Source organism: Zonotrichia albicollis, chromosome 29, assembly GCF_047830755.1.
Source record: "Zonotrichia albicollis isolate bZonAlb1 chromosome 29, bZonAlb1.hap1, whole genome shotgun sequence".
NCBI classification, from domain to species: Eukaryota; Metazoa; Chordata; class Aves; order Passeriformes; family Passerellidae; genus Zonotrichia; species Zonotrichia albicollis.
Window position 1 is genome coordinate 1,605,575 of NC_133847.1, and position 23,569 is coordinate 1,629,143.

General features: G+C 44.7%; 1 protein-coding gene across 2 annotated transcripts in view; it reads right to left on the reverse strand.

Annotated features, from left to right (window-relative positions):
* The window catches only part of ELAVL1 (ELAV like RNA binding protein 1), a 47,239-nt gene that overhangs the window by 13,029 nt on the left and 10,641 nt on the right, over window positions 1-23,569 (reverse strand). For both annotated transcript variants that reach the window (XM_074528779.1, XM_074528778.1), the window contains exons 3-5: window positions 7,568-7,671; window positions 6,052-6,205; window positions 2,751-2,976 (exon numbers count right to left, since the gene is read on the reverse strand). In XM_074528779.1, coding sequence (XP_074384880.1) covers window positions 2,751-2,976; window positions 6,052-6,205; window positions 7,568-7,671 — 484 coding nt within the window. The remainder of the gene's footprint in view (window positions 1-2,750; window positions 2,977-6,051; window positions 6,206-7,567; window positions 7,672-23,569) is intronic.

Genomic DNA, 23,569 nt, shown 5'->3' on the forward strand with positions numbered 1-23,569 from the left:
CAAAACAAACAAGACTCAGCCCAAACTCAGGTTCCTGATCTTAACCACAGCATGAGTAATCACAACTCCTTCAGTTCAGCATCCTTCAAGGCAGACAGACTCACTAGGAGAACTTGCAGCTAACACTAAAGAAAAATACAAAGCGTTGTGGGACAGACTTGATGATGTTGGAAGTCTTTTCCAACCTTAATAATTCCACGACCCCATGGTGTAAGCGTTGTGCACATGTGTTCAGAGGTGCCTGCAGGAGTGACTGAGGGAAGGAAGCTTTGCAGAAACTGCTGCAGCTCTCACAATCTGTGACAAGGCAGAGATAAAGAGCTTGTGCTGCAGGTCAGCTGGGGGCTCTTGTGTCCACAACATCTTTCTGAAAGCACAGCCTTATCCCAGCTCTACTCCCACCTCTGCCAGGCTCTGGGACCCCAAATCTTTAGTTCTTTCCCCACTGGGAGCAGCAGCCAGCCAAGGTGTGCTGACAAACAAGCACTGGGCACAGGACACAGCTCCCAGGGCAGCAGCAATGGAACAGAGACACCACATTTTCTTCCTCTTAACCCCCACTGCGACACCCCAAGCCTAGAGAAATACTCTGTGTGTCTGCCCCATCCCTGAGAGTGTTCCAGGCCAGGTTGAACAGGGCTTGGAACACCCTGGGATAGTGGAAGATGTCCCTGCCCATGGCAGGAGTGGGATGAGATGAGCTTTAAGGTCCCTTCCAACCAAAACTAGTCTGTGATTCTATGAAATGCACACAACTGACATTAATGATGCTCTAAATGGTAAATTAAGAGAATAATGAACAAACTGGTTATTAAAATTTAGTTTCACCACCAACTCTTAATATAAATACATTAATAGTTTTTATTGTTTCTGAGTGATCATTACAGGACTGAATTAAAAGTATTAATTATGAGTGTGAATATTATTTGCACTCCTTATTCTGATGCATTTCGATCCTGGCATTTTGATTTTAGGGGGAAGAACGATGATGAAAATGTCCAAGTAAATTAAGAACGTTAAGAATGAAAAAGATTTGAGTAGGATCTGGACACACTGAAACCCTGGCCAAGACAAAGGGCAGATGTGTTGATTTTTTAATAATTCACCTAAATGCAAACAATGCAGAATTTCATTCCTCAGCGTGGCTCAGGAGGTTTGGTGTGCAGATCTGGGTGACTGCTTCAGGGAAACGAGGAGCTGCCTCAGCTGACTTCCCTGGGCTGCAGCTGAAGAGAACTGGGGAACAACTGAGGCTGGCAGGAACCTTTGGAAATCCTCTAATAAACCCCCTGCTCAAAGCAAGGCACCTGGAGCAGGCTGCTCATCCTGTCACCCAAACTCACCAGAAATCAGTCAAGTGAAACTCCTTAATGCCAATGTAGTGTTCAGAAGGGCATTCATCACTCATTACAGGCCTGGCTGCACTGGGGATAACTCCACCCTGTGTGCACGTGATCTCCTACAAGTGTGTTGCTTACATACAGTCACCACGTGCACATTTTGCTCATTGCCATAAAGCTCTCCCCAGTTTCCCAGGTTCAGTCCCTGTTTTGGCTGTGGCTGCATCCCTAAGCCAGATGTCTTCCCCTTATCTTCCAACCACCCTTGCTGAGAAAGCAGATCCTGCATACTCTGTTTCCTGCTAAAACTCCACAGGCACAGTAGAAATCAGATGAACCCTTCTGGTATCAACTCTAGCCAGGTTTCAGCATCTCCAAGGACAGAAACTTCACTGTCTCCTTGGACAAACTGTTCAACCACTCTCAGTATAAAACCACAACTGACTACAAAGTACAAATTTTCTCTGGAGACCCATGACACAGAGCTGTGCTCAAAATGCTGAGCTACAGCACTGTGGACAGGAGACAGCAACACTGGAACAGCAGCACAGCTAAAAGGTGGCTGAGATTTTAGTCCAACTTTACTGAGCTGATTGGATCCCTTACAGTAGAACATAAAACAAAAAAAAAAAGGAGAAAATTCTCAACAGGGAAGCACTACTTTCAGAAACATATATATCTCAAAGCCTATTGCTTCTCTGCAAGACAGTCAATACACTGCATTTTCCAGACCACCCTCCAACCATCAGCTTCCTCCATGAACACCCAAGGCACTTCCAATCCAAGCAAATCATACTCAAAGCAACCAAAGAAATTTTCTGTGGCAAAGCACAGTGTCTTCCATAGCCCTGGAAGCAGACAGGAAGCTGCAACTGCTCAATATTCCCATCAGTAAACTCTTGAGGCCTCGAGGGAAGGCAGAATCCTGCACAGGTTGCAATGCAGGAAGGAATCCCACAGAACCTCCTCATCAGAAATGAAATTTCCCTCTCTTATTGTAACACCTCCCTGCTGGAACCAACCATTCAGAGCTTTAATTAAGTTGCCAAATTCTATTTGTGTTCAGATATATAAACCACAGAACGGGGATCTGTTGAGACAGCACCTACCAACACCCACCTGGAACCTGCTGCTGCTGTCCCCTCACTGAAATCCAGTAGTGGAAACAGACACCAGAGTGCAGGTACCTTTAAACACTAACTTCAATATAAATTTTACAAATAAGATTTTTCTTTAACCATATTTTAATGCAACAGTTTCTTTACATAACACTGAGGACACATAGTGCACTATGTATTCATTCACACATGCTGCAGTGAAGGTACCACTGCCCAGCTGTGGGGGCACAGCTCCCCACACCACCACGGGAACAGGAGCAAGCCTTAAATGCATTTATTCCTCCTAACCTACCTGAATCTCTGTGCCTGGTGATGCACTGGCCCTCCAAACCGTCTAGCTGGTGAATGACACAGCTGCGACAACAGTGCCACATTTTTGTTCTGGTTAGGGTTGGCTGCAAACTTCACTGTAATGGGCTCGGAGGAACCTGGGGGTTTGTGACCATTGAAATTTGTAATTGCCTCTTCTGCTTCTGACCTTTTGTCAAACCGGATAAATGCGACCCCTCTGGACAAACCTTGTAACCAAACCAATAAAAAAACAAACAAACAAACAAACAAACAAAAAATTGAAGTTCAGGATAAACTCAAAATAACTTTGAAAACAAAACCCAAAAAAGTTTAGTATTTCTATGGTCACAGCTTTCAAGTTCTCTACATTTATATTTCTTCAGCAGCTGGAGGATAAAGTACAAAATTAAGAAACCAAAGACAAATTAGCACACTCATTTCAGCTATAACAACCACAGTGACTAAACACTTAAAAATTTGTGGTAGAATTCCATTATATTCATCATCAACAAACATTTCCATTTACAAAAAACTCCTCAACATTTTAAATTAAGTAAAAAAATAAAGGAATTAACTCCAGATGGTTAAAAACAAACCCAAACCCCTTAGTTTCAATTACTTTATCACTAAAGAGCATCTGCAAACACAGAATTTAAACATTTTTGCAAATGTTTTCATTTTTCCATGCTAGAAACACATTCAGGTTCAGAGATGAGGGAACAAATGTCTGACTATAATAAAGGACGTCCACCTTTTTTAATGGAGAGATCAGAATTTCACCATACACTATTTCCAGCTGGCACATAGATTATTTTTATTCATTAAAATCAATGAAGAATTACCTCTTGGTAGCTGGACTGAACCAATATCACAGCTGTTAAAAATTTGTGTATTTTTTTTTCCTAGTCCCAGTCCCTGGATGCTGATTCCTTCTGACTGAGGTACAAGTTCTGCCTTGTGAGCTCTCCTCTCCTCCCCTTGCTTCTTATCTGTGACTTGACCATAGGCTGAAAACATGGTTTATCACAGTGAAGCTAAAAGGGCACATTTTGTTTAAATGCCATTCCAAAGGAGGTATTGTGGCCAGGACTGTAAATGTAGGACTTCAATAACTCTGTTTCAGAATGGGACATATCAGATACTTTGTTTTCTTCACATCCACCCAGGAACATCTTCAAAGCCAGATACAGAAGTTAATCTTATCATAAACCACAAAATCATAAACTGTTGTTGGTAACAGTTGAAGATCATTTTGTCTGTTTCACAGAAGGAAATGCAACATGTCAAGATCTGGGCCTGAAGCAAACAAGGTGTGATTGCCTTTTGACAAATAACAACACACGGGCTCACAGAGTACAGCTGCCAGCCCTGTGTGCTCAGGTACACTGAGATCAGCCCCCGTGCCAGGGGAAGGCCCAGGGCAGCAGCACCACTCAGAACTCAGCAAGGCTATCTCAGAGCTCAGCTTACTGGGACTCTTCCACTTTCAGGCTGCTCATCCTAGTGCTTCTCAAAGCATTCGTTTAAAATATAAATATTTTAGAAAGTGTATTTTCAAACAGAGTAATTTTCAAGAGCTGGAGTACCATCTCTGTGAGAAGGTACAGCTAAGTACAAATTAAAACCTGTCTGAAGTGGGAGCAGATCGAGATATGAGAGGCAGGCTTAAAGCCAAGGCATAGCCACATTCCTGGTGGGATGGCAAGCCAGGCTCTGCAGGCATTAACTGTGAGATGCAACAGAACCCACTCCTCAGTCAATGCCTTATTAAGGCTATGGGAAAGCAGCTGGTGTGTTCTGAGCTCAATTACACAGCATCAGGCCTCAGCACACCCATGAAAACTGTATTATTCTTGGGGAGATTTTATTTGTATAACTTCTGTCATCTCATTTTACAGCTCTGTCAAATCCAGACACTCTCCAGATCCCAGAGATTGCCAGAGAGGGATGACTAGTTTTGAGACTTGCATTACTAAGTTTGCTGTGCTCCCCAAGTCTCTTGCTTCTCACCCTGCTCTAGGGACAGGGCCATGCAGGTATCAGAGCTGGTCAAAACAAATAATATCCTCCAGGCAGGATGGGATTTTCCTTACTCAACCATGTCATGTCAGTCCCCTGATCTCACCAAGCCACCTCAGGTTTCTCTGATGCACAGTCACATTTGCAGCACCATCTGACCAAACACCTGCAAGTGGTGCCTGGACCAGGAGGTGGCTCTGATGGGGACACAGCCCTGCAGATCTCAGCCTGCACTCAGACTGAGCCCACCAGGAGCTGCTGGAGGCCCACTCCAAACTACAGCAGAGTCCTCACAGAGAAGGAAAGCTGCTTCTGAACTGAAGTGTATAAATGCACATCTCAGTTATAAATGTTAAATGTGGAATTGCTAGAATTGGATTGTCTTCTATTCCAATACACCAGATGCATAATCAATAAAAAAGTGTATCTGTAAAAGCGCTCTCCAGATTAATACATGACATATGGGCTACCAGTAAAACCACAGAACAGCTGGGTGACAGGATAAGCCAGACAGTTATACTGTCTGAAATAATAGGGTAAGAACTTAAAACTCTGAAAACTGAAAACACTGTAACAGAGTCACAACTGTCATCACAAAGAAAACCTTAACTTTGGTCTCCCCTGAGCCAAGTCCCTAAGTAAGTGGCTTCTCTCCTTTTTTTTTTTTCTTTCTTTTGTTTTCTTTTTTTAATACACAAAATACATTTAGAACTTTCAGGGCAGTACTAAGTGTAGGAGATTAATTCCCTTGCTTAGCAGTAACCACAGAAGCCTGTAAGACATCTCACATGGTTTAAAATATAAGAAAATTGAGTGAGTTCCAGGCTGGTACAAAAGACAAAACACATTTTTGTTTTGCTTTAAATCTCTAACTATGGCCTGGAATTGACCAGTGGATAAGAGCTGCACGTGTGTAAAGTCAAAGTAAGGTCAGCACTCCAGGTTACACACATGGCCCAGAAACACAGTGCATTGCAGTGCCAGCATCAGAGCAAGAAAGTAATTTGGCAAATCAGTAGCTGATAAAAATTACAATAATCCTATTTTAACAAGGTCTGAGGTTTGGGCTGTAAACTGGAAAAGGCAATGTTGAGTCATTCTGTGTTTAAAAAAAAATCACTGAACATGGATATCCTGTCAAAATTCTATCACCAGTTGACAGCAGATGTCATGATTAACTTGTGGAAGTCTAATTTACTGAAGTTTAGGTACTGCCAGTCTCAGAAAACACCAAACACATGCTGTCCACTCCAGTTTCCCACAGCCAAGGCCCCAGAGCTCACCTGTGGTTTGATCCACGAGCACGCGTGAGTTGATGATGCGCCCAAAGCGGGAGAACATATCTTCTACATCCTTCTGGGTCATGGAGCGGGGCAGGCCACTGATGTACAGATTGGCATCCTTGATAACTTCAGAGCTTGGGCGGGCATAGGAAACCTTGGAAAGAAATAAAAACACACGTTCAGGCTATTAACAGGGAAGATCAATTTATTGTCATGAGCCAATTTAATTAACTTCCCCATTACCAACCGTGAAAAACGCCAATCACTTGTTTTTAAAATTTTTAAAAGTTTAATAGCAATAAAATGGTTAAAAATAATAGTAACACAATTAGAGTAATAACAATTTGGACAAACTGAATTAGGACAATATGAGACAATAAATACAAAGTTACGGACGTCCGGGTACCTTTTTCTGGGCATCACGAGCCCGAAAAGGACCCACATTAAGAAAGGATTAACGCTTAAGAACAACAGCCTGTTGCATATTCATACACTTCATACATGATGCATGAAGTCTATTCAAACACAGGATTCTGTCTGGTCAGTGTCAACTTCTTCCCTCTAATCCTAATAGCGCCTTCAAGGTGGGAAGAAGTTGGTTTCATCTGATAAGAGAGCAATAAATTCCCTTTCTCTAAAAGATTTAGGTGTCCTGTGGCTGCTATCTCGCTGTAAGTCCTTTCTTTTAAACAAAGCATCTTACATAGCATAGTTTCTATTTTAACAATTTTTATAACCTGAAACTATATTTAACACAGTAAAGAAAATTAATACAGCATTGCTTTCTAACACAACACATATAATATTCATTTTAATATTTGCGAAAAGCCAATCATAAAATACATGCATTTTTCACTCCAACACATGCATTTTTACTGGAGTTAAAAAGAATGGAACCGAGGGAGTAGGGGAAAATCAATCAAACAACAGGAAAAAGGGCATGTCCCTACATAATGCCACTCATTTTGGGCTAACCCAAGGGACAACAACTATATTAGCATTGCTGGAAGGAGACAGCAACACACCAACACCAATGCTCCCAGCAAACACTTCTGCCACGCCAAGAATCCTGAGTTCTGACTCAGCCACTGGCCCTGCCACAGCTCACATCAGGAACTGTCAGTATATTCTCCAAACTTCATGAAAATATGGCATGAGTAGGGCACAGTTTTCTAATTTCTACTACTGGAGAAAGCTGCATAACTCACCTAAGCAGGAGTGAGCCCTACCACAGGTTGTTGTTTGCACGTGTACTAACAAGATGTACAATAAATATTATGAAGCATCTAAGATGTGCATGAGTTAAACACCTGGCAACCATCTATAATGGTCCCTCTACTGCTGTAAAAATGGGGGGAATATAAAGAAAGGAAACCTTCAAATACTAAGCTGTTTCAAAACACTTCACTATTCTCCTCCCAGATCCATGCTTGCTGCAGCTGGGAGCACACAAACTTTACCATCAGAATAAAGTTTATTACAATGCTGTTTTCACAGACAACTGAAGAGCTCCTACCTTGATAGTTTTTGACTGAAGTCTGAGGCCATTCAGTGTGTTTATTGCTCTTTCAGCATCTTTTGCAGTTACGTAGTTCACGAAGCCGTAGCCTAAGCTGTGTCCTAAAGGGAAGAACATTTTTTAAAATTAATCCTAACAAAATTATGTTATCACTACTAAATTGAAAGGAAATGCAAACAAGAAGTGAATTTAACATACACAATCCACACAGCAAATATTACAGTGAGCCAAGGAGGTTTCCCAAGGCTGGCACACATCATGAGTAATTCAGAGTCTTTTATTTCCCCTCTGGACGTCTCTCTGCCTTCACAGACAGCAGGCACTGGACAGAGCACCCTTTAACAGGAAGAAATTTAGGGCTAAAACACCAACTCTGACCAGTCTTGCAAACTTCATGGGTGTGGAACAAAGGCAGTGACTTGACCAAGTCCATCAGTACAAAGTCTTGTGGATAGAGAGCACAAAGTGAGAAAATGTCAATGGATGAACTGTCAGGTGTCAAATGAGACCCTCGTGATTTCTTTGGCTATTCCAACCTCCACCCCGGGGACAAGAAGTTTCCAATCCTTCATTAACACAGCTAACAAGCAGCCAGTTTCCCAAACACAGCATCGCAGTGAAGAGTGAAAAATTCTCATTAAAGCAGACAATCCATGTACTGTTATCTTAATTAAATTTACTCTTAAAGAAATAATTTTATATTAATAATAAAAATCCTTAAAATATTTAAAGAAAAGGATATTTCTTTGGATACTTACATGTTTTGCTTTTACCTCCAATCTCCACAATTGCTACTATCAATTATAACACTACATACTAAGATAATTTTGGGTTGCAATTTCCCAAGAATTACAGGTTCTTATCAGTGTAGGCCTAAAAATAACTAAAATACTTTCAAGACTGTCTTAGAACAATAAAAAAGCTGCAATCCAACCCAAGACACACCTCTTTTAGCCAGCTTCTCCTTGTCTCTGTCAGATCTGTGGGATTTTCTAAAGAAAATTGCAAGCATGCATAGGAAAATGTGTTATTTTCCTCTAACAATATGCTGCTTTTAAGTTATTAAGTTCTATTGTGAGGCTTAAGGACACTAGAAGACAAAGCTAATTGTTATGGTAAAGGATTTTGAGGTGAAATAGCCCTTTTTAATCACACTGCATGGCTCTGCAATGGTCTTAGCTGACAAGGAAGTTTCCTTATGCTTTTCTGACATTCCAGAACACCAAATACAGACATGGGTGTCCAGTGATGATATCGTGGCACAAATGTCAGAGGAAATGAAGAAAAAGGCTGCAAGAGAACTGTAGATTAACTTCAGATACAGAAAAAAGGATGCCCAGTCTGCTAAGACATCGAGATTGCAAGTGTAAAATCCACAAGGGAATGGAAGGAAGGCCCAAATAACCCTCAGTGCTCTCATGCCAACAGACTGGCTGCAGAGCTGCACAGCTCCTGGCACAGCCTCTGCCTTTGGCTGCTTCCTTGTGAAAGCCAATCCAGCAGTAACTCAGCTGAACCCACACAATGCCAGAGCCTGCTGTCTAATACACCCTTTGTATAAACACTCACAGGTAATTTCTGCCTTCTGCTAAAACTCTTCGAGAAGCCAGATCCCCTGTGTTCAAGCCTCACACAGAAACAACATCCTGTTCCCTTAGAGACCTGGTGTTAAAGCAGCTCCAAATCAGCCTCTGTGACACCAGACACAGAACACAACTAACAGCAAACTGCTCTGTGCCAGCCAAGCAGGATTTAACTCCATCCTCTGGAGACCTACAGACAACAGCTGCAAAATTCTGATCAATGTGTCCAACATGTCCCCACAGCATGATTGCTGTGATTCCTTTATAACATTCCTTTTGTTTTATTGTGGTCAGTCATCGACATCAAATACAGTTGGTTCCCACCCACTTACCTGCTGAGATTATTTACCTCTGATCCAGAAAATGAGTAATTGAACAATTAGAAAAATGTTGTGCACCTTATTTCTCCAGACTAAGAAAACAAAAGTAAGCTTAAGAGGGAAAAGATACTAGGTGGAGAGTTGGCAATGACTTTTGCAATGATGAGAAGGATCCACCATCTCTCACAGGTCCAGCCCTGCTCTGAAGGCTCAGAGCAACAGCTGCTTTATGGATATTTTCAGTCTGTCTCAAAAGTCACATAAACATGAATATTCCAGCAAATTACTGAAGAGAACCAGGTACTAATAAAAATTATGGAAATGGGCCCTTTAAGACCAGGGAAACATACCCCAAACAAGACTAATCCCTCTAAGTGTGACCCAGAGTGAGCCCTGGAGGACTCACTGCCTGCATGGATGCTGCACTGGGGAGGACTGGGGGACTGTTTTCCTGACAGGTGAAGAAGAAAATGATTCCACTCATGAATCTATTATGTTGTCTTCAGTACACTGAGAGTTCTTCCCTTGCAACAAGTTCCCAGAGAACACAGCAGGCACAGAACTGTAGATCATGGCATGCTCTGGGCTTGAAAGGATCTCAGAGACAAGTTCATCCCACTCTCTGCCCCAGGCAAGGACACCTCCCATTGTCCCGGGTCACTCCCAGCCCTGCCCAGCCTGGCCTTGGGCACTGCCAGGGATCCAGGGGCAGCCACAGCTGCTCTGGGAAATCCATTCCAGGGATGGATTCCACAATTCCTGATTCCCAATCTCCCACCCAGCCCTGCCCTGTGGCAGTGGGAGCCATTCCCTGTGTCCTGTCCCTGCAGGCCTTGTCCCCAGTCCCTCTGCAGCTCTCCTGGAGCCCCTTCAGGCCCCAAAAGGGGCTCTGAGGTGTCCCTGGAGCCTTCTCCTGTCCAGGTGAGCAGGCCCAGCTCTGCCAGGCTGGCTCCAGAGGGGCTCCAGCCCTTGCAGCATCTCCGTGGCTCCTCTGGTCTCACTCTAGCAGGTCCATGTCCTTCCTGTGCTGGTGTCTCCAAGGCTGGAGACAGCTCTGCAGGTGGGGTCTCACCAGAGTGGAACAGAGAGACAGAATCCCCCCTCTCCCCTGCTGCCCACACTCCTTTGTTTCCTTCCAAAGCATCACACAAGTTATGTGGTCATGCACGGTTTGAGATCAGTGACAAGGAATTTTAAGTTACTTATACACAGGATAAACCAGACCTGAATTGCAACCCCACGGACACCCAGGAGTAAAAAGGCACCTCATGACCTGGGCCCAGTCCTGGAATCAGAAACTGTGCCCTAACACACACACGCACACGCCCACACTAAAAGCAGCCTGCCAGGCACTCTGGAAGCACATTCTACAGCATCCTACCAAGGCTTCCCTTTTACAAACTCAGGTGTACATATTCTGTGTCCACTTGTTCCTGTACAAGTCCTATCCCGGACCTCACACACATCCTTCCAAGTGTCTGTTCCCAAAGTGCCATAACAGCAACTGTAGCATTTTTGTCTGGCCTTCTTTTCTGTTTCTGTCAGAGCAAAACTCTGCATCTTTTTCACTTCCAGTTTTATACAGGTTCTTCAGTGACTATTCCTTATCCAACAAGTTAAATATCCTGGGAAGTGAGGGGGCAGGGATGTAACAGTTTACCCAAACAAACACTGACTAAAAGAAGGCGGCTCTGAAAGTGGCAGGATCACAGAGGTTCATTCTCACATTCCCTCCAGGCATTTGACTGTAAGTTTGTACTGAACCCCAATACTACAGTCCTATAGCTTTTACCTGACAATAGGTAAGACTATCACTTACCTGTATTTCTCTACAATAATCTAGAATGTAGACCATCCCTTTTCATCTGTACTTACCCCCTTTAAACTACAGTAGTATAACATGCCCTTATAGTCCCTAAGTGCTAGAAAAGCCCAATCCATTCAGGACTGAGAACATATGTTAACTTACATTGCTCTAAAACACCCAATAGCACCAGCCTCAGCCATCTCCTCCCTCTCAGTGCCTGGTGTCATCTCTGCACAGGCTGGGCCAACACACAGCAGCCCTGTCACTGCAGGGGACATGTCCACCTCACAGATGCCCGTGCAGGAATGCTCTTTGCTTCCTCATTTTACTCCAAAACAGAACAATCTACCTCTGTGCTGAGGATGACAGGAAATATATAAGGAATTGGCATTTACACAATATTATGACTGCTGTCAAGTGTTTACCCCAGGCAAGGAGGGAAGTTTTGCTTTCTCCTGATGTTCCCTGCCTGCTATAGAAACCTGCAGCACAAAAGAAATTGGTGATGTAACAGTTTTCAAAATATTTTAGTGGACAATTTAAAAGTTTGCATATACATAAATATATATTCACTCAAGAGAGAAAGCTAAAAAAGAGCAACAAGTAGGTCCTTATTTGCACAAATAATTAACAAAGTAACTACAAACCTAGTTTTAAGCAAAATACTACACTCCTTCAGCAGAAAGAATCAAGTTTTGTTTCCATGATAAAAGGCCCTTTCAGGAGAGAGGGCACTGCTTTTCTTTCCATGCATCACTTGGGTTTCTGTCCATGTCCCTGCTTCCTTTCCCAGCTCCTGAGACACACAGCTTCAGTCACCAGCTCCTTCCTCATTCCCAGCCCAGTGCTGACACCTCCAGCTTCACTGAGGAGTCTGATACACAGCGGACACTTCACTGAGAGCAGCTAACTCAGATCCTCCCCTCCTGTCCTCCACAGAAACCCCAAAATCAAACCTGGCTCCTGTTATGTCAGTGCACCTCAGCATGATGGCAACTTAGTTTAGAACTTGTTTTCTGAACTGGGAATCAGTTTTTGGAGGACGTGAGCTGGGTTTGAGTTTTTTGTTTGGCTTTACAAACCTTGCCAGGAGTGATACCCAGAGAGCTTAAATAGGTGTGAATGCATCGAGGAGCACCACAAAAATACCAGGCATCAGCAGAATTCAAAGCAGCAGCTGTTTGAGGACTAGAACAGTTTAAAGTGCTCAGATGTGCCTTGCGGGCATCTTTAGCACAGTTACACTGTTGTACAACCAGGGCTCCACAATCACATCAGTCCACAACCATCCTGCACAAACTTCCCCATGAGGGCTCTGACAGGGAAGTGCAGCAAGGCAGGACTGGCAGAGACTGCACCCTGACTGCAGAGTGAGCCCCAGCACACACACAGCATCCTCTGCTTCCAGCAGCCAGGAACACACACAGATGGGGGAGCAGAGCAGCCTGGCTGAGCAGGGAGCCATGGCAGAGCTCCAAGGGAAACTGAGAGCACAGGAGATAGAAGGAGTAACAGCTACAACAGGAGGAATTTGGAAACACTGCCCACTGTGTCTGAGGAATGGCAGAGCTCAAATGCAGTTCAGACTTGGAAAGAATGGAAAGAAACAAAAGAATTATATCAAGGGTAACAAGAAAATATTCTGTTGCCGTTCCAGCAGCACAAGGCTGCAAGTATGACAGCAGATTTAATATGTGATCTGAGCAGAGGGGCACGGGATGCTTTCTGTGCCTCACCTCACCTGCAGAGTCTGACAGGCTCTTCACTCCAGGGACTGACTGGTTGAGTGAACTGGTCCCAGTCAAATCCATGGGGGGATGAAATGGGCTCTATTTCATGGTGATGAGGCACCAGGCTCATGTGCCTGCCAAAACTGCTTCACCTTTCAATGATCAGGAAATTGGAAGAAGGAAGGAAAGCACCACATCCATCTTCAAAAGAGACAAAACACTCCCCCTCCCCCTCAATTGTGTGCCTGGAGCTGGTGGAGTTTGCAGGGTCTCTGCTGGGACCTGCAGCTCCCCTCGTGATGCACAGTGTGGAGGAGGCGATGGGAACGTGCACTCACCCAGACTGGAGATGCCACCAGGCCGGGAGGGACCTGTCCCAGACTGCAGGGTCAGGCTGACAGGAGGACAGGCCAAGAACACCAAATGGAATGAGCAAGGACAGATGCAGAGCCCTGACCACGGGGAGAAACACCCTGGCCACAACAGACTGGACACTCACTGGCTGGAGACTGTTCTAGGGAAAAGGAGCCGGGGTCAGGGTATGGAGCATGAGCCAGCAGTGCCCACAGGGACAGGGCATCACCCTGGGCAGCCACGAGACAGAACACCTGGCTCTGGAGCCAAGGACCTGCTATTTGGTACATCCTCAGCAGCTTTTGTTTTCATACTGCAAGGTGTCCTTACATCAAAAAGAAAGCAGCCTCATGAAGGATTTATGTCAAAACATATTTCTGCGTTTGTATGCAAACATCTGAAGTATTTAATGACCAATTTTCAAAACTAACAATTAAGGGCATGATTTTCCATTCCATGTCTATGTTGATCAAATTCCATCATCACAAACTAGATAGTAATAAGCAGAATAACTTCTAGCATATAATTCATAGTATGTTTTTTTAAATACAGGAAATTATGGAATTATTGAGTCGTTTGGGTTGGGAGGGACCTTAGAGACAATTTCATTCCAACTCCTGCCATGGGCAGGGACACCTTGAAATATTGCAGGTTACTCCCAGCCCTGCCCAGCCTGGCCTTGGGCACTGCCAGGGATCCAGGGGCACCCACAGCTGCTCTGGGAAATCCATTCCAGGGATGGATTCCACAATTCCTGATTCCCAATCTCCCACCCAGCCCTGCCCTGTGGCAGTGGGAGCCATTCCCTGTGTCCTGTCCCTGCAGGCCTTGTCCCCAGTCCCTCTGCAGCTCTCCTGGAGCCCCTGCAGGCCCCAAAAGGGGCTCTGAGGTGTCCCTGGAGCCTTCTCCTGTCCAGGTGAGCAGGCCCAGCTGTGCCAGGCTGGCTCAGAGCAGAGGGGCTCCAGCCTTGCACTCAATCCTTCATTAATGGTATAGATTATGCATCTCAGCTACTCTGGAAACACATGAAGCTGTAGCTAAGACCCATAGTTTGAACCAAAATTTTTCTCTTATCCAGTCCCCTAGCCCACAGTCCAGGGATGTCCTCTCACCTGCCCCATCACTGAGCAGCTGCTGTCTCTGACACAACCATTTGTGCTGTGGTGAACACAGTGGTTCCAAAAAACACACAAACACACTGCTGGAGACAGAACTGAGTACAGAAGCTTCAGTGCAGGTATTGAAGCAGTTAAAAGTAAATTTCACTTTTACTTTGCCTAACAAAAATATTCCGTCAAATGGAAGCAAATATTTTTTGTTTACCCAAAGAATTTGTTGAAGCAACAGTTAATCATTCTGAAACACTTTCATCTGCCTCATCTCCAGTTAACTCATAAATGCTGCCCAAAACTATCATTTGGTATCATTTTTGCTACTTTTAATGAAGGGATGGGACCATTGTCAGGCTAAGAACAATTTATTGCTCAGATAAACATCAGTCTTAGAGGCTGAGATTTTAGAGGAGCAGGCAGTCGACCACAGCTCAAAGTAGTCACAAGTTCTTTGTTACAAGAAAATATATAACTTTTTAAACCAATAGACCGTTGCCACAGGGTTTATTTTGCTTTTCTAACCTATCACCTTTACTTACCTCTGCTGCACTGTGCATACTTTTATCCAATGGGCTATTATCACACATATACACATATGCTTCTAATATAACTTCTAAACTTTTAGCTTACTCTATACAACCACACCCCTACATTATAAACCCTTCACTATCTTACCCAGTACAGTTTCTCATTTACTTAAGGCATAACTACAGAAACATAAGTTTATTATTTTTCTGCTTAATGTCTGTGTATTGTGTTTTTACATCAATCCCAGCTTCTCCCAAGGCTGCAGATCAAATCTTTCAGTGTCTGTGGAAGTTTCTGTTTTTCCAATTCCCACAATTCAGTCCCTGAAACCCCCCAGAGTCCTGTGTGTGTCAGGCTGGGGGCAAACAGCCCAGGGCTGTGCCGAACCTGGGGAGCCCTGTGCTCCTGCAGGGCTGGGTCAGTCACTCCAGCACCTCAGGGCAATCACTGCACCTGCTCCACCTACACAGAGTACAGAGCTGAACGTTTAGGCTTGTATTTCAGCATTTCCACAATGTTTCACCCTTTTCTGTCAGCCTGTGCAGCAGCTCAGGATCCTCCTTCTACAGGACCTGAACCCAGCTTTGTGGCAGCTCCTGTGACTGAGACCCACACTGCACACTAAGCCAATTCCCACTTGTGCTCAAGGCTTCACAGCAGCACATCTTACTGAACAGACACTCGATGGCAACAGAGAGGAACTGTTTCCTTCCTAGCAAGGAAACAAAGAAATATCTACTTATATTGATAATGACTTTCCAATCCAAAATGTGTCCCCACTGCCTCCCCTGGCTTTAGCACACAATCCCTGTTTCAGTTCACAGCTCAACAATGAAGAGTCTCATTTATAAAAGTTTAAGGGCAAAAGCACATTTAGCTGGTTTGGAAAGTCTGACCTTCAAAACAATTCAGAAAAACATTACAAATTACACATAAAGCTTCCTCTCCTTCTTGCGTAAAATCAGTGATATTTGCCTTGAAACAAAGATGAATACAAACAACTCAGATACCTCTTTGGGAAAAAGTCAACAGCTACAAAGCTAACTTGAGAAAAGTTTGTTGTCAACCCTGGTTCAGAGAGCTCACAGGGATCTCACCATCTCCACAATACTGCAAAAATTCAACCATAACAGCTTTAAATCCTGAAAACAAAAGGGTGGGGGCTTTCTAGTAATTAATTTTATTTCACAAAGCCCCTCTGCATAATTATCATTTCTATATGTTCTTTTTTTATTTTTTCCTTTCTCTCAGTTTCAGAACATTTCTCTATTGAGATTTAATTTCAGTTGCTTCAGGGTTCCTTTTCCAGATGAACTGCCACCATCCAAGATTCTGTGAAGTGAAAAGAAAACAGAAAACACCAGGCCCAAAACTGTACAGAAATACCACAGGCTTGTTTTTTTGGAGGAAGATATCATTTCTTTAAACAGCACCAAATTTGTTCACCTGTTGTTGGAACAAAAAAATCTGACTGTTCAAAATGCTGTGGGCTCAAAAATTCACTTCGTCCTTCTCTTGAGGAAGAAACTTCAACTTTCAAATAACAACACTTCTTTAGCTGCAAACATTACAGTACAAAAGCTTCAGCAAGTGCTGTCACCCCAGTGACAGGCTGAGCTGAACCCAACTTTTACACTACAGCTGCTCCACTGGAAGAAAATGACAGTATTTTAAGATGTAGAAAAATAATTCCCACTAGAAGCATGTTGAAAATTATTAGAACACAACCAAAGATGTTGCTACATAGCTCGTTTGTATGGCTTCATAAGGGAAAAAAAAAAAAAGAGCAAAGGAAGCAGAGCCATGGAATGGTCTGTACAGCTCTCTTGGCCTTTGTGACTTGCATGGTAAGGAGGGTTGTATTTAACCCTCCCAGTGAGTCCAGACAGTGGAAGGACACTCCAAACCTGCAGGGAGTCCCTGCCTGCTGTGCCAGCCCTGCCTCAAAGCTGCCAGGGAACACTGAGGGTCCCTGTGAGCGGGAGCACCACCAGCAGTGCCCAGGCACCGCCCCCAGGGTGGCATCACTGCACACCCCAGGGCACACAGAGCCATCAGCCAGCTCACTGACCAACATAACAGAACCCTGCATGGCAAACCTTTGGAGCTTCACCAGAGGCTCCCCTCCAGCTGCTGATGAACCCCAAACTCAAGGACTGGTTTTCAAAGGCCCTTCACCTGGTGACACAGCTCCTCCTCACTGAGAACACATCTGCCCTGGGTGAGAGGCCCCAGGCACTCCCTGCACAGCTCCACCATCCTTTCCAGCAAAGGCAGCTTTTCTTTTGCCAAGGCCTCTGCTGTTCCAGGAACAGGTGCTGCCACAACTGCTGGAGACCACAGCACACCACCAGCAGTCCCGAGTGCACATGGGCTAAGCACAGCAGAGTGCCCAGTCCCTGCTCACAGTGCTCTGGAAGCTCTGCTCTAGGCCAGACTGGTACACAGACCTGGCTTCAGAAACACCTAAACAAGTGCTTGACTGTTCCCAAGCAGGGGTCAACCAGAACAAAAACTTCAACCTCCTTTAGGTCAAGCACACCGGACAAAGCTCAGAGCAACCAGCTGATTGTCCTGCAGCAATCCCATCCTGACAGCAGCCAGCACTCTGGGTCATAACAAGGGCATCAGAAATCCACTGAAAACCCAAGATATGCCCCAAATATTGAGACCCAGAGCCCAAGAACTGCGGCCAGAGCTGTTGCTTCTACTGCCTGTGCTCTGATCCTTCTGAAAGAACCCAGGCAAGCTTTAGGGCTAGAAAGATGGGGAAGGGTCTGGAGGAGAAGGGGCTGAGGAGCAGCTGAGGGCACTTGGCTGGTTCAGCTGCAGCCCAGGAGACTGAGGGGAGGCTCCTCGGGGGCTGCAGCTCCTCCCCAGGGCAGGCACAGGGGCAGGGGCTGAGCTCTGCTCTGGCACAGGGACAGGAGCCCAGCAAGGGCTGCAGCTCTGCCAGGCCTTGGCATGGAGCTCAGGGCAAGGTTCTGCCCCCCGAGGCTGCTGGGCACTGCCCAGGCTGCCCAGGGAATGGTGCCAAGGCTGCCAGAGCTGCAGGAGCTCCCGGGGGTGCTCAGGGTGGGGGTGTTGGGGTGGCTGGGCAGGGACAGGGCTGCACTGATCATCCCTGAGGGTCCCTTCCAATCCAGGATATTCCAGAATTCTCTGATTTAGGTTAACTGTATTCCTATACCCTTGAGAGAACTCAGTTACTACCTCTGAGGCAGTTTATGTGGCCACCTTTATGACAAAAGGAATTAAGTGGAGCTGGCAAAGCTGGTGTTCACATTTCCAGTATTTGGGCAATTTGTCTGCAAAACATTTGCACTTCTCATTAAGTTAACCATTGCCACAAGGCATTCTTGAATGCACATTTAGAGAAATCACATACCACCAAATGTGATTAAAGAGCTAGAAAAAAAAAATCCAGAGGTAATGATGCATTCCAATTCCACAGTTAACAGCAAACCTGCATAAACAATTTCATGGGTGTTTTGCATGCAAAAGGAAACTATTTCAGTCAAAGAGAATACTTAAATATTTTCCACAAACAAGAACACTTCAGAATTCCATTTCTAGACTGAGTTCACAGCACTGGTGTAATGAGTAGTTGCCCTGTCACATGAACTTGAGCCACTCACCACCCTGCAGCACCTGACAGCTGGGCAGTAAAATCCTCCTCCCCTTTCTGCTTGAAAAGCTCACAGGGACAAGGACACTCATCTCTTTTAGTTGTGTCATTTCTGAGAACGAGTCTTCATGTCTGAGAGAAGACATGAGAAGAAAAAGGCAGGGAAAGGGTAAAGCTTTATGTCCATTCCTGAGGAACTGCAACTATGTGAAAGTGATTGCTTTTGGTCCTGTAAGAAACATGTCCCAGGCACACCTGCAGAGAGTGAGCCATCACTACAGCAATGTTTGAGATGGACCCCAAATTCCTGCATAAAACCTTAACAAGTCACCCCAAAATGTCCCTTCTGCTCCACACCTGCCAGCAGCAGTGGAGAGATCCCTTCACTCGCCAGCTGCTGATCCCCTGAGTGACCTCCACCAGAACCCACAGTGACACTGCACATGCAGAGAGGGCAGAGCAAAGCCAAGCCTCCCTGGCAGCCTCTGCACAGAGGGGCCATGTCTGGGGAGCCGACAGGTACAGACAGATTAGAACAGTGGCAGGATCAGAGCAGGCAGTTGTGAGTACCAGAGGGAAAACACTCCCTGCTCAGGCAGTGCAGAAGGGGTGAGGCAAGGAACAGGAACCCTCAGGAAGGTGGATGCCTCCTTCCCAAAAATCAATCACTGTCAGAAGGAGCCCTCACAGAATGAGGTGTGCACAGCAACCTGGCACCAGGGACTCTGAGTGGGGATATGGTGTCAGGAGCAATAAATAGACCCCAAAGAAGTCTGAGACCATAAACACATGGGGAAAAAGCTTCACAGAATCCTAGAATAGAACCCTAGAATATTCTCAGTTGGATTGATGGTCTTTGTGGGGCCCTTCCAACCCCTGTCCCTGCACAGCCACCCCAACAACCCCACCCTGAGCACCCCGGGAGCTCTGGCAGCCCTGGCACCATTCCCTGGGGAGCCTGGGCAGTGCCCAGCACCCTCTGGGGAAGAAACTCTTTCTCATACCCAGTTTAAACTCCCCAACACAGCTTTGTGGTTGTTTTGATGCACTCTTAGGACAGTTACATACAATGTCACAGGTGGAAGCATCCCACAGCTCACACAATTATTCCAATAAGGAATATTATTTTTAATATTACCATGCGCTGCCATAGCACATGAGTTTGGCAGCTTTTTGTTTTTAATAATTCCACCAAAAAAAGCAGTTTAATTCTACCTTTTCAGAGCTTTAGGACAGTCAGGTTTGAAAGTTATAAATACTTCAGCAGAGTAAGGGGGAAGACAGAGAAGCTAAAACACACATGACTGTCAGCTTCAGAGTTTGGTCCAGAAGGACTAACAGTTTGTGCACAGCTGCATGGACAGCAGGCTAGAGATGACCAGGTTCTCCTGGAAAATTTAGAGCTATTGAGCAGAAGCATCTGTGCTGCAAGAAACTCAGCAGCCCCAGAGAGGCCCAGAGTTCTGCATTCCTACATTAACAGGTACTGAAGGAGGAGTGTTTTTAAAAAACTCACCTGTTAGAGGAGTCCAGCCCAGCACAATGGCTGGAAACCCAGACCCCAGAACCTGGATGCTACAGCAAAGTGAAACACTGACCATGCAAAATACAGCACAAGACAGATTTCTTCTGTTGGATCATCTCCAGCACGAGGCAGCTGCTCCAAGGAAGTGGAGATTTAGCATCATACACACATCCCTGCACGGGGAATCAGTGCTGAGTACAAGTCTGGCCCTGCTGTGTCTGCAGTCAGTGCTGCAGGGCTACTGGACCAACCCAGGCTTCTTGCTCTCAGCCTCATGAGCCCCAGGAAGAGAGGATTTAATTGATGGATCAGGTCAATGGCTGCTCACAGACCTCAGCAATCATCATGACAGGCCAGAAGATGCACCAGTGAAAAGTTACACTGCAGCCTGGACACTGTGCCATTCTATATTGGGAAGTGAGAATCAGCCTTCTAACATTTCCCTAGGGTTCAAAGCCCCAGGGCATGGCTGGGGCTCAGTTAAGATCTGACAGAAAGAACAGTGTCCAATGAATGCTGGAATTCTCTTATGAAAATCCTGGATGTCCCAACATACTCTCCATAAACACAAGTACAGTGAGCAGCACAGCAATGATCCAGTATTTGCCTGCTGACCCCCAGTACTGATTCTCTCATCACAGTCAAGCAAAGCCATAGCTGGAAGTGCTGAGGAGTGAGGAGTGCACTACACCAGCTGGGGAATGCACAGCCCAGCACTCTATTCCTCCAGTATGATCAGGAGGAGCCCTGCAGCCTTCTAATGCTCATCTACTGTGCACAAGTTTCTCTGAACAGCTACTGAAAACAAGGGAAAAAAAAAGCAGAAAAAGAACTGTCACGTGTCAAACAACAAACCAGACACACATCACACCTTTATCAATGGTTATAACCCATATGTACACAAACCCAATAGTTCCTGGTAAGGAATGTGAACTGACACTATGGTTTGCTGCTACTTTCATCTCCTGTAATGCTCATCAGTAGTGAGATAAAGGGTAGGCAGTCTGGAGGCTTCAAGGAGCTTCTCTATATTTTATAACCACAACCTAACACAGGGAAGACAGATTGCTCAATACTCTGCTGCATTTGAAGCAAAACGCAACAACATATGCAATGATCATCATAAAATATTTTGCTCAAACAAACCCAAACTTTGGCTTTCAAATCAGTTGTTGAATCCCGGTAATCAGTCTCCAGACAGCTTATGCCAGTTCAATAAGTCATGAAAACTGCATTCCAAGCAGAAGTATTTTTTGCCCCACGTTTCATTAACAAACAATAAATTGAGAAGAAATGTGTGTATCACTCAATGTTTTACAAAAAGCAGGCATTATCAACTAAACGTTGATTTTAACTCTGCAAACACAAACAAAGGGAACTTCAAAGACAAAATACGCTGATTATTAAAACTTTATGGGGGCACAAAAAGCTATGATTTCATTGAAAAGAACTAAACTGATCTGAAAAGTCTAACTCAAACAAAAGCAAAAGGTTCCCTCCCTCCTGCCCAGGCCACTCAACCCACTCTCCCTCACATGCCAATATTATGACTTATCTGACCAGAAACCAAGGTCAGGGAGCTGAACAGGTTTTTCTGCAGCTCCAGTTTCCTGCTGTCTGCCACAGGGTCAGAGAAATTCAAGTGGAGGCACAAGAAAAGCAGAACGGTGCCACAGGATTTTTCTGTTCAGGAACTGCTGCACATCCATGTGTTTAACAGAGAGTTTGAGAGTAAAGAATATAATGTGAACATTAAGAGGCAGAAACAAAGGCAAGAAGAAAAAATGGCTCAGAAGGAGCCAGTTCTTTGGCACTGATATTCCAGAACTCTCAGTAAGCATGGAGATGACTGGTAACTGCTCCTAATAGTGTTGCAAGCAAGAGAAAAATTAGGTAGCAACAAAATTCAGTGGCGTGACCACAGAAGCCACACAGAATCCAGCACCTGCAACCACTTTAGAGGAGAGCCAATGTTCTATCCACAGGCATTCAAGGGCTCTCTGCAACAATAACAGCAATTTTACTTTTCATTCTTGAGGTTAAGAACAACCTTGAGCACACAAGTGTATGTTCTGGACTTTAAACTACCCAGCACTGTCTGTTCCAAGTTAAAGCTAACCAGACTTCACCGGAGTGTTTGATGCTCCAGGTACCTGTGAAGCAGGGTCTCAACTTCAGAGACTGATTAGGTCTCCTGATTCCCACTGAAAATATCTTCCCCCCCACACACAGGTGATTCTGTGCCTATTTTACAGTCTAAGGTGTGGGTCAGCTACGACCTGCTATCATTAAGCAAGGGATCTTATTCCTTGCAAAACCAGCCTTCAGAGCAAGCCTCAACTTCTGAGTGCTGCAAAGCACATGACAACATCTGGGACAAACACTCACCTACCAAAACATTCAAAGAAATCAGTATTTATGTAACTGTTTTACCATGACTGAACATATACATCCCTTAAGTAGCGACACAGACATCACAAGATACCTCATCTGTAAGATATCAGGAAAGGCAGAGGCATGGAAATCAGAGAGGCTACTCGGAAGGGAAATTCTGAAGTTTTTAATTATTCAGTTCTCATGGGTACTCTCAAGCAAATAAAGCACTGAAGATGACGCACAAAGAGCTCTCATGCATTCCAGCAGCTCCCATGCAGCTTTCACAGACTGGGGAGTCTCCGTTAGGGATTAGATAACGATCAGTATCGCTGGATTCTGAAACACAACACTGAGCATGTGCAGCACAGAACTGCTCTGAGCTGCAGGCTGGGAACAAACACCAGGGCACAGCCAGTTAACTGAAAACACCAGAGCACAGCCAGTTACCAGCACACACCAGGGCACAGCCAGTTACCAGCTGGCTGCCTTTTTTCCCCCCCAGAAACAACCAAGTGCTCTCACTGAATCCAAGATTCTTCAAATTCTGAACAAGAATAACCAAAACTTGTAAATGAAGTATTTTAACAGTGCAAGGATTAAAACCTCGTCAGAGAGCAGCTAAAACCTCCTGCAACTACACAGATACAGAAGCAGTTGCTCTGTCAGCATTTGTTTTGCTTCAAGGAAACGTTCTCAGAACAATTCATTCCTCTCATATTTTAAAGCTACTACTACTAATCCTATTTAAGGAACTTACAAGTTAAATTCTGGAACAGTGGTAAGACCTACAGCCACTTCAGAACTCCAGCACACCTCTATTTTACTGATCAAAATCAGAACAAAAGGTTTGTTTTTATATTCAGAGCTCTGGTGGAATCAAAAACACTCAGACTGCAAGAAGAATAAATCAGCCAGGGACTAAATCTAAACTAGTTTTAGACCTGTCTATTAATGTTCAAATATGGGAACTGTATTTCTTAGAATTCTTAGCCATACACACAATAGTAATTAACTTAGCCTTGAGGATTGCATCCTC